Source organism: Triticum urartu, chromosome 7A (genome assembly GCF_056163025.1).
Source record: "Triticum urartu cultivar PI428250 chromosome 7A, HENAU_Tu73, whole genome shotgun sequence".
NCBI lineage: Eukaryota > Viridiplantae > Streptophyta > Magnoliopsida > Poales > Poaceae > Triticum > Triticum urartu.
In genome coordinates this window covers 625,572,021-625,584,140 of record NC_141879.1, presented here as the reverse complement: position 1 = coordinate 625,584,140, position 12,120 = coordinate 625,572,021, and the positions used below count along the sequence as shown (strand labels likewise).

Genomic DNA, 12,120 nt, shown 5'->3' with positions numbered 1-12,120 from the left:
AATAACATATTAATGCATATAAAACATCCAAAACATATAATATAATAGCATGGAACAATCAAAAATTATAGATACGTTGGATACGTATCAAATGTCAAAGGTTCCTGATTTTCATTGTAGATCATCATGGGCCGCCTTGATGTGGCCCGTTTGGTGAAGCGACATGGGGTCCTCATCCAGGCCCACCTAGTTGGGAGACGACGTGGTGAGTGACCCCTAAACTGGGACACCCTCATGCACCGAATACCTGTCGTATAGGAGAGGTGGTAACTCTTGATCCCAAAACCATGGAGCCATCTATCCACCCATGACAAGGCAGAATGCCCATCTCCATTCGTTTCCCTCGAACGATCCCTCAAATGGAAGACCAAAAGCAAGGCTTCTCTACTTGGTTGTAAGCATACGGTCTTCATGATCCATCAGTGCTTCGACGTCCAGCGCTAATAGACGCCGGAGAATTAGAGGGAGGAGATTAAAACCACATAGGGCTTCTGATTTTTTGGATTAGAGGATCTAAGTCAAGCTCAATTGATCTACTAGGATCAACTAGAATTAGAACTACAACTAGACTAGAGGAGGCTCCTAAAGTTGTGTATCACAAAGGGCAAAATCCTCAAGTATATATATATATATAGGTTTGAGGGGAGAGGAGGGGCGGCCACCAAGGAGGGAAAGCCCCTCCTTGGTGCGTCGACCAAGAGGGGGGAGGACTCCTCCCCCTAGTCCAATTGGGCCTCCCATATAGGGAAGAGGAGGGGCCACTCCTTATGGGCCCTTGTGGCCCAAGTTGCCTTACACCTCTTGTACTTTTAAGGCTTGTTGATATTAAATTAAATATAAAAGCCTCCAAATAATTACTAGAGCATTTTATTATTATTTTCACACCGCCAGAAATATTTCCACCTATATATTATTTATCGGTAATACTTGGTATTACCCGATAAACTCTGAAACCCTTCTGGTGACCCCGAAACGCTTCCAGTTCCTCTCAGAACTATTCCAAATGATAATGAAATAATTCCACAAATAAATCATCAATACTCTTGTCCTACAAACACTAAGCAGATCGTGATTACCTTAAGCTTGTGACCCTGTAGGTTCAGTAAATCATAGACATGAACAGAACTCCTTCGTTCAATGACCGATGGCGGAACCGTGGACGTCCATATCGATCCCTATGATTACACGAATGATATTCAAGTGAACCTTTGGTTACCATGTGATGTTCCCTTTGCTTCATGATACTTTAAAAAATCCGAGGTGTGTCGGTATCCTCTTCAGTCATGCGCATGTTCACTATATTGTTCTTCTCGTTACCGATTTTGTTCTTCTTTCTCATTGAAGTGTTCCGGCATCCTCGTGACATAGTCACCTGTGTCTAGCCAGACAGCGATTGATGTCATCACACCGAGAGGACCCTAAGAATTCTCTCCATCATCGGAGGAGGAAATCCCACTCTCGAGCTATCTAGTCCCTTGTCAAAATTATCGACGAACCCATAAGTTTTAATTACGATCACCATGTTACATATGACATTTGAGAAACACTAAAGTCCACCAATACGGTAGAAGTGGCTACGACACGCTGATGGTCCAAGGAACTAAAACCTCATGCAAACACTTTATGTTATAACAATTGATTCTCGATAATATTATCTCAAAGTATAACAAACAAGTTTGGGTCGATTCAATATGATCGTTCTTCTAACGTCATACTCTCAATGTTGTTTTAGGACTATCGTTACACTTCACGATATCCTAAGATCCATAAAACATGATCATCAACAACACATGAGCTAGTCTTAGAGGCAAGACTAGGAACCTATTCTTTACCATTTATTATTTCACACGTGCATATAAGTTTTCCACTAAATCACATATTCAAGGATCATAGCAGTTATAGCATGAAATATAAACGGTTAAATATGAAAATTAAAATATAATAATACAATATTATTGCCTCTAGGGCATATTTCCTACACAAACACACCATAATAACATCTCTAACCAAACTCTCAAATTGGCATCTTTTAAGGAGTTAAACCGCATCTAACTAAAGTCTCAACCCTATAACTCAAGCAATTGGTTGCTACCTCTTGAGCATGTGTTGGTTTTCCCTTGAAGAGGAAAGGGTGATGCAGCAAAGTAGCGTAAGTATTTCCCTTGGTTTTTGAGAACCAAGGTATCAATCCAGTAGAAGACTACACGCAAGTCACCTAGTACCTGCACAAACAAACAAGAACCTCGCAACCAACGTGATAAAGGGGTTGTAAATCCCTTCACGGTCACTTACGAAAGTGAGATCTGATAGAGAAAATAAGATAAATATTTTTGGTATGTTTGTTGTATAGATTGAAAAATGAATAGTAAACTAGAATTGTAGATCGGAAACTTATATGATGTAAAGTAGACCCGGGGGCCATAAGTGTCACTAGTGGCTTCTCTCAAGATAGCATATATCACAGTGGGTGAACAAATTACTGTCGAGCAATTGATAGAAAAGCGCATAGTTATGATGATATCTAGGCATGATCATGAACATAGGCATCACGTCCGTGTCAAGTAGATCAAAACAATTCTGCATCTACTACTATTACTCCACACATCGACCGCTATCCAACATGCATCTAGATTATTAAGTTCAAAAGAACAGAGTAACGCATTAGGCAAGATGACATGATGTGGAGGGATAAACTCAAGCAATATGATATAAACCCCATCTTTTTATCCTCGATGGCAACAATACAATACGTGCCTTGCTGCCCCTACTGTCACTGGGAAAGGACACCGCAAGATTGAACCCAAAGCTACGCACTTCTCCCATTGCAAGAAAGATCAATCTAGTAAGCCAAACCAAGCTGATAATTCGAAGAGACTTGCAAAGATATCAAATCATGCATATAAAAATTCAGAGAAGAATCAAATATTGTTCATAGATAATCTTAATCATAAACCCACAATTCATCGGATCTCGGCAAACACACCACAAAAAGAATTACATTGAATAGATCTCCAAGAACATCGAGGAGAACTTTGTATTGAGATCCAAAGAGAGAGAAGAAGCCATCTAGCTAATAACTATGAACCCGAAGGTCTGTGGTGAACTACTCACACATCATTGGAGAGCCTATGCTGTTGATGTAGAAGCCCTCCGTGATCGAATCCCCCTCCGGCAGATCGCCGGAAAAGGTCCCCAGATGGGATCTCACGGGTACAGAAGGTTGCGGCGGTGGAAAAGTGGTTTCGTGGCTCCCCTGGATGTTTTCAGGGTATAAGAGTATATTTAGGCGAAAGAAGTAGGTCGGTGAGCTACGAGGGGCCCACGAGGGTGGGGGCACGCCTGGCCCCCCTAGGCGTGTCGCCCTACCTCGTGGCCACCTTGCTACTTCCTTGACGTCCACTCCAAGTCTCCTGGATTGCGTTTGTTCCAAAAAAGATCCTCGCGAAGGTTTCATTCCGTTTGGATTCCGTTTGATATTCCTTTTCTGTGAAACACTGAAAAATAGGCAAAAAAAACAGCAATTTGCATTGGGCTTTCGGTTAATAGGTTAGTCCGCAAAATAATATAAAAGTGTATAATAAAGCCCATAAACATCCAAAACAGATAATATAATAGCATGGAACAATCAAAAATTATAGATACGTTGGAGACGTATCAAGCATCCCCAAGCTTAATTCATGCTCGTCCTCAAGTAGGTAAATGATAAAAACAGAATTTTTGATGTGGAATGCTACCTAACATAATTTTCAATGTATTTTCTCTTTATTGCGGCATGAATGTTTAGATCCGAAAGATTCTAGACAGAAGTTTAATATTGACATAAAAATAATAATACTTCAAGCAATGCTAACCAAGCAATCATGTCTTATCAAAATAATACAGCCGAAGAAAGCTTATCCCTACAAAATCATATAGTTTGGCCATGCTTCATTTTCGTCACACAAAATGCTCCCATCATGCACAACCCCGATGACAAGCCAAGCAATTGTTTCATACTTTAGTATTTTCAAACTTTTTCAACTTTCACGCAATATATGAGTGCGAGCCATGGATATAGCACTATGGGTGGAATAGAATATGATGATGGAGGTTGTGTGAGAATACAAAAAGGGAGAAAGTCTCACATTGACGTGGCTAGTCAATGGGCTATGGAGATGCCCATCAATTGATGTCAATGCAAGGAGTAGGGATTGCCATGCAACGGATGCACTAGAGCTATAAATATATGAAAGCTCAACAAAAGTAACTAAGTGGGTGTGCATCCAACTTGCTTGCTCACGTAGACCTAAGGAATTTTGAGGAAGCCCATTGTTGGAATATACAAGCCAAGTTCTATAATGAAAAATTCCCACTAGTATATGAAAGTGACAACATAAGAGACTCTCTATCATGAAGGTCATGGTGCTACTTTGAAGCACATGTGTGGAAAAAGGATAGTAACATTGCCCCTTCTCTCTTTTTTTGGGCCTCTCTTTTTTATGGCCTTTCTCTTTTTTTCGAAGAACTTTCCTCACATGGGACAATGCTCTAATAATGAAAATCATCACACTTTTATTTACTTTACAACTCAAGAATTACAACTCGATACTTATAACAAAATAGGACTCTATGTGAATGCCTCCGGCGGTGTACCGGGATATGAATCAAGAGTGACATGTATGAAAGAATTATGAAGGTGGCTTTGCCACAAATATGATGTCAACTACATGATCATGCAATATGACAATGATGGAGCGTGTCATAATAAATGGAACGGTGGAAAGTTGCATGGCAATATATCATGGAATGGCTATGGAAATGCCATAATAGGTAGGTATGGTGGTTGTTTTGAGAAAGATATAAGGAGGCTTATGTGTGATAGAGCGTATCATATCACGAGGTTTGGATGCACCGGTGAAGTTTGCACCAACTCTCGAGGTGAGAAAGGGCAATGCACGGTACCGAAGAGGCTAGCAATGATGGAAGGGTGAGAGTGCGTATAATCCATGGACTCAACATTAGTCATAAAGAACTCAATACTTATTGCAAAAATCTACAAATCATCAAAACCAAGCACTACGCGCATGCTCCTAGGGGGATAGATCGGTAGGAAAAGACCATCGCTCGTCCCCGACCGCCACTCATAAGGAAAGCAATCAAAGAACACCACATGCTTCAAATTTGTCACACAACTTTTACCATACGTGCATGCTACGGGACTTGCCAACTTCAACACAAGTATTTATCAATTCCATAGTTACTCAACTAGCACAACTCTAATATTAGCACCTTTATATATCAAAACAACTATCAAGAATCAAACTTCTCATAACATTTAATGCACTCTATATGAAAGTTTTTATTATACCCATCTTGGATGCCTATCATATTGGGACTAATTTCATAACCAAAGCAAATTGCCATGTTGTTCTAAAAAAATCTCAAAATAATATAAGTGAAGCATGAGAGATCAATAATTTCTATAATATAAAACCACCACCATGCTCTAAAAATATATAAGCGAAGCACTAGAGCAAAATTATCTAGCTCAAAAGATATAAGTGAAGCACATAGAGTATTTTAATAAATTCCGATTCATGTGTGTCTCTCCCAAAAGGTGTGTACAAAAAGGATGATTGTGATAAACTAAAAAGAAAAGACTCAAATCACACAAGACGCTCCAAGCAAAACACATATCATGTGGTGAATAAAAATATAACGTCAAGTAAAGTTACCGATAGATGAAGACGAAAGAGGGGATGCCTTTCGGGGCATCCCCAAGCTTAGGCTTTTGGTTGTCCTTGAATTTTACCTTGGGGTGCCTTGGCCATCCCCAAGCTTAGGCTCTTTTCACTCCTTATTCCGAAATCCATCAAATCTTTACCCAAAAACTTGAAAACTTCACAACACAAAACTCAATAGAAAATCTCATGAGCCACGTTAGTATAAGAAAACAAACCACCACTTTAAGGTACTGTAATGAACTCATTCTTTATTTATATTGGTTTTAAACCTACTGTATTCCAACTTCTCTATATTTCATACCCCCCCCCCCCGATACTAGCCATAGATTCATCAAAATAAGTAAACAACACACGAAAAACAGAATCTGTCAAAAACAGAACAGTCTGTAGTAATTTGTAGGTTTCGATTATTCTGTAACTCCAAAAATCCTGTGAGTGATGATTAATCCGGTGGCGTGCATGGATGTGTGGCCTCCTTGCCACCTCGTCGACGAGAGTGATGATTAATGGTGCACCTAGTAAGCCGATCTTGCCCTACAAAGGGCTACGTCAAGGGGCTCCACTTTCCCCCATGCTTTTCATCCTCTGCATGGAGCCCCTACGCTGCCTCTTCCAATATTGCTTAGAACACGGGACGCTCTCTCCTCTCTCCAGAACAGGATTACAACAACGGGTCTCCTTATTCGTTGATGATGTCATGGTATTCTTCAAACCAACCGAACTGGAGACTCGCACCTGTGGTGCCATCATGGACCTGTTTGGGCATGCCTCAGGGCTGACTGTCCGCTGCTCCCAAGATGAGATGTCGCTAGTCTGCTCAATTCTCGGATGCTCGAGTGCCTCATTCCCATGCACGTATCTAGGGCTGCCGCTCACTCTACGCAAGCAATCTACGGCGCAACTTCAATGCCTAGTGGACAAGCTAGCGGATTGTCTGCCACATTGGAAGGCAGCAATGCTTCCAAAGAGTGGTCGCCTAATGTTGATCTTATCGGTCCTCTGCGCAATACCAATACACTCCATGCTTGCTATGAATCTACCAGCGAAAATCATCACGACGCTTATCAAAATGTGACGTGGGTTCCTTTGGTGCAGCAAGAAGGAAGCAACGGGAGGGCACTGTGCCGTGGCATGGGAGAGCGTATGCAGGCCTAAATGGGCAGGCGGTCTAGGAATCCCTAACCTGAGATGGTTGAACAAGGCACTACAAGCAAGGTGGCCATGGCTACAAAAAAACAGACAAGGATAGGCCCTGGGCGGAATTCAAAATTGACATTCCAGCTGCGTCTCGTGCTCTATACATTGCGGCCTCAAGGACAATTGTGGGCAACGGCCGAAGTACACTTTTCTGGGAGGACATGTGGCTCGTGGGATACCGGGTATGCGAGCTGGCTCCGGACATTTACAACCGCATTCAGAGACGTACGCGAGCCTCGCGGACAATCGCAGACGCGCTCATAGATGGGGAGTGGGCGAGAGACATCGGGCCAAATCTTTGAGCCATGGAGCTAACACAGTTCTTGGCATTGTGGCAAAAGATCAAGGACACGCAGCTAGTGGAAGGGGAGGAGGATAGAACTATATGGGCATGGGAGCATGACGGGTGCTTCTCGGCCCGGTCTGCCTATGCGGTCAAGTTCATGGGCCTAGAAGTGTCACCAACGGCCGCGTTCACCTGGAAGTTGAATGCGCCCCTGCAATGTCGCTTCTTCCTTTGGCTCGCGATCGAAAATAGATGTTGGATTTCGGACCGTTTGGCACGAGGGCTACCACATCAGGACGCATGTCCCTTTTGTGACCAACATGAGGAATCAATACAACACTTGCTGTTAGACTTTGTCTGTGCGAGACAAGTCTGGCATGAGATGGGGATGATGACAGGACAACAAGAGCTGGAGCCACTTCAGGATGAAACGTTGAGTGCTTGGTGCTTGAGGCAGGACCATGATCCGAGACACAGGAGATCCACACGGGCAAAGTGCCTCCTTGCTATGTGGATGATTTGAAAACATTGCAATGACATCGTCTTTAAGGAGGCGCCACTATCTCCGTCGAGGGTCAAGGAACAACTTCAAGAAGAAGGGAAGCTTTGGGCCAAAGCTGGCATGTTCAAGAACGAAAATAGAGGGTTCGAGGAGCTAGGTATAGTGGGCGGACGGACCAGGAGTAATACGATATAATGTAACGGTGGAGTTGGGAGAATATCCCGTGTGTAAATATTGTAAACCAAGTGGATGTTTTGGGATTATCTCTCCCCTCCTTCTATACTGAATGATACGTACACTCGTACGTATTTAAAAAAAATTACGTGATCCTTTAAAAAAACATTGTGTGCACAAGTGCACATACGGCGTCTCCAAGATAGCAGTCTATTTATGCACGTACGTACAGTACTTTGTATTGTAGGAGTACTACAAAAGAGCTCGTCTCCCACCAAATCGCACACGGCGTTCCTCGTCGTAGCGAGATTACAGTGAACATGTCCGAATTAAGCAGAGGTCGGTCGACACCGAGCAATGATGTTCTTGGGCAACGAAACAAAGATATTCAGCTGCTGAGCTCCAGGAAGCGCCGGGCCATGGGGTGCTTGGCCTCGGAGAGGGCGGACGGCGCGAGCACCTCCACGACCTCGCCGTCGACGACGAGGCACACCAGGTCGGCGATCCGCTGGATCTGCTTCACGCTGTGCGAGACGATCACCGTGGTGAGCCCCCTCGCCGTCTTGAGCCGCACGATGGCCTCCTCGATGTTCTGCGTCGAGATCGGGTCCAGCGCGCTCGTCGGCTCGTCCAGCAGCAGCACCTCCGGGTCGTTGGCGAGGGTGCGGGCCAGGGCCACGCGCTGCGCCTGCCCGACGGACAGCTCCGACGCCGGCCGGGAGGACAGCGCCGGGTCGAGGTCCGACAGGCTCAGCAGGCTCTTCACCTCCGCCTCGCTGAGCTTCTTGCCGCGCAGCTGTGGCCCGTACCGCACGTTGTCTGCCACGGTCCCTGGAGCAGCACACGGGGAACAACACGAAATCAGAAATCTCTCGTCTGAAACTTCTTTTCTGTTCTATGCATTGCTTATTAAGTTATTATACTACAGCACCACTACCATTACATATTTATCCTTTCTTTTATGGCTTGGAACAAGTCTAGCACACCGTTACTTCCAGCCACCACATTGCCGGTTGACATTATGCACGTAATATTCAGATGACAGTAGCAAAGGGGTGAAATTTGCGTAGTAAAATGTCGATCCAATTGGACATGGACAAGGCGTGTAGAGTTCATAAAGTCAATGTTCTTTGCACCTAGTATGAAGTCATGGAAAATGTATTCAAGGTATTTTATACCTGCCTGGTTGAGTAATTTATGAAGCAGAATTTTGTTCTGCACATGTAACTTTCAATCAAGGTGGTCTGTCTGCATTGCCCTTGCACCTTGATAACAGAACTTCCGAAATGAATTCAATGAACTAATTTTAGATAACACATTTCACTAAGATAATTGTTCATTTGCATGCATGGCAATGTGCCTAATGACGGTCATAAGGGACAACAATCATACTTTACATCTAGGCATCAGATATCACCCAACATAAAGTTGTGTTTTATTCTAATCGGTTTTGCTATCATCCTAGTATGTGATATGTGATAAGTAATTGTGAATGCTCAATTGCCATCTTCAAAGCAAGATTCAGCTTAACTTTGTCAACGGATCAAGCACTCCTAATAGCTTAACAATAGCCTGTACCCCCCCCCCCCCCCCCCCCCCCCCCCCCCCCTCCCTAAAGTATACAAATAAACAACTGCGGCAATGCACCACCATCATCATAAATTAAATATCGATTCTCAGCAAATGCTGGCACAAAACATGCTTGCCCACCCCTATTATCCTCTGCCCTCTACACGGGACAGCCCCTACATTTGTTGGGCGATGGTCAAGCTATAGTTTAATCGAAATTCCAAAGTTATCAGTAGGTTTTCAGATGATGTAGGATTCCTATGGTGTGTGGTCTTAGGTTAATCACCATTCGTTTTCCGATAGAGCGCAAAAGTTTGCGTCTCCATGCACCTTGCACCGATAGAAGAAAGGTTATCACCCACTACCTTTGGTCCAAAAAAAGTTTTATCACGATTCATGAGGTCCAAAAGAACCTGAAAGACTGAAACCTCTCCCCAGTGGTCACCACCCACTACCTTTGGTTGATGGTTAATGGTTACTACTGGTCTTGACAGGGATGTTCCCCACTTTTATCACCACATCCAGCGATGGACCAACTGATTTTACAGCAAGGAAAGTCTACACTATGCAATTTAACTCTTTGTGGGGGGGGGGGGGGGGGGGGGGGGTGGGGGGAACCAATCTGAGTATTTCAACTCTGCGAAAGAATTTCAGGAGCAAGCAGGCACGTAGGTACATACCGTCGAACATGGCGGGGAGCTGGAAGAGCATGCCGACCTTGCGGCGGAGCGCGAGGACGTCCATGCCGCAGATGTCGGCGCCGTCGAGGGTGACGGCGCCGGGGGCGGGCTCCCAGAGGCGGTTGAGCGCGCGGAGCAGCGTGGACTTGCCGCTGCCGCTGGGGCCGATGACGCCCATCACCACCCCGCGCGGCACGTCCAGGTCCACCCCGCGCAGGATCTCCTCGCCGCTCGCCTCCGCCCGCCGCCGCAGCCCGCGCACCCGTATCTTGGGCCCGCCGGCGGCGAGGCCGCCCACGTCCAGCAGGTGCTCCCTGCTACCATCTGCAGAAGTGCACAGCAACGACGATGGATCATCAGCCGTAGAAAGCAAAAGAGTCTCACAATTAGGCCTGATGGTTGTAGGAATCAACTGCATGCATCTCGAGTTTGCTCTGTGGGATTACCTGAAGCCGAGCCCATTCGAGGAGCGGAGGAGATGGCCGAAGAGGAGAGAAGCTTGCAGTGAAAGGAGCAGAGACGGGGAAGAGCGTGCACGCCGGGGTGGAGCGTAGCGTCGGATATTAGCTTTTCCAAGAGAATTCGGGCCTCCAACCGAGGTGCGCGGCGGCTTTTATGCGTGCCTGACTCACGAGAACGGTGGCATTCGGTGGCGGCCGCCACCTCTGCACTGGACTGGACTGGACTAGAATCTGGACCCGTGTTGCTGGTGTGGAAACGTCCGGACAATGATGAAGCGTGTCATAATAAATGGAACGGTGGTAACTTGCATGGCAATATATTTTGGAATGGCTATGGAAATGCCATAATAGGTAGGTATGGTGGCTGTTTTGAGAAAGGTATAAGGTGGGTGTATGGTACCGGCGGTACTAGAGAGGCTACCAATGGTGGAAGGGTGAGAGTGCGTGTAATCCGTGGACTCAATATTAGTCATAAGAACTCACAAACTTATTTCAAAATCTATTAGTTATCGAAACAAAGTACTACGCGCATGCTCCTAGGGGGATAGATTGGTAGGAAAAGACCATCGCTCGTCCCCGACCGCCACTCATAAGGAAGACAATCAATAAATAAATCATGCTCCGACTTCATCACATAATGGTTCACCATACGTGCATGCTACGAGAATCACAAACTTTACAACAAGTATTTCTCAAATTCACAACTACTCAACTAGCATGACTCTAATATCATCATATGCATGTCTCAAAACAATCATCAAGTATCAAACTTCTCATAGTATTCAATGCACTTTTTATGATAGTTTTTATTATACCCATCTTGGATGTCGATCATGTTAGGACTAATTTTATAGCCAAAGCAAATTACCATGCTGTTCTATAAGACTCTCAAAATAATATAAGTGAATCATGAGAGATCAATATTTTTTATAAAATAAAACCACCACCGTGCTCTAAAAAGATATAAGTGAAGCACTAGAGCAAAATTATCTAGCTCAAAAGATATAAGTGAAGCACATAGAGTATTCTAATAAATTCTGATTCATGTGTGTCTCTCCAAAAGGTGTGTACAGCAAGGATGATTGTGGTAAACTAAAAATCAAAGACTCAAATCATACAAGACACTCCAAGCAAAACACATATCATGTGGTGAATAAAAATATAGTCTCAAGTAAAGTTATCGATAGACGAAGACGAAAGAGGGGATGCCTTCCGGGGCATCCCCAAGCTTAGGCTTTTGGTTGTCCTTGAATTTTACCTTGGGGTGCCTTGGGCATCCCCAAGATTAGGATCTTGCCACTATTTATTCCAAAATCCATCAAATCTTTACACAAAACTTGAAAACTTCACAACACAAAACTTCAACAGAAAATCTCATGAGCTTCGTTAGTATAAGAAAACAAACCACCACTTTAAGGTACTACAATGAACTAATTCTTTATTTATATTGGTGTTAAACCTACTGTATTCCAACTTCTCTATGGTTCATACCTCCCGATACTAGCCATGGATTCATCAAAAAAAGCAA

At 44.2% G+C, this 12,120-nt stretch overlaps 1 protein-coding gene across 1 annotated transcript; it reads right to left on the bottom strand.

Annotated features, from left to right (window-relative positions):
• Positions 1 to 8,076: 8,076 nt before the first annotated feature.
• LOC125524093 (protein STAR1) lies at positions 8,077 to 10,845 on the bottom strand. Its single transcript, XM_048689174.2, has 3 exons — positions 10,578 to 10,845; positions 10,132 to 10,455; positions 8,077 to 8,713 (listed from the first exon to the last, which is right to left on the bottom strand). The coding sequence occupies exons 1-3, from the start codon at positions 10,591 to 10,593 to the stop codon at positions 8,271 to 8,273; spliced, it is 783 nt and encodes a 260-aa protein (XP_048545131.1). The 5' UTR covers positions 10,594 to 10,845; the 3' UTR covers positions 8,077 to 8,270.
• Positions 10,846 to 12,120: the final 1,275 nt, after the last annotated feature.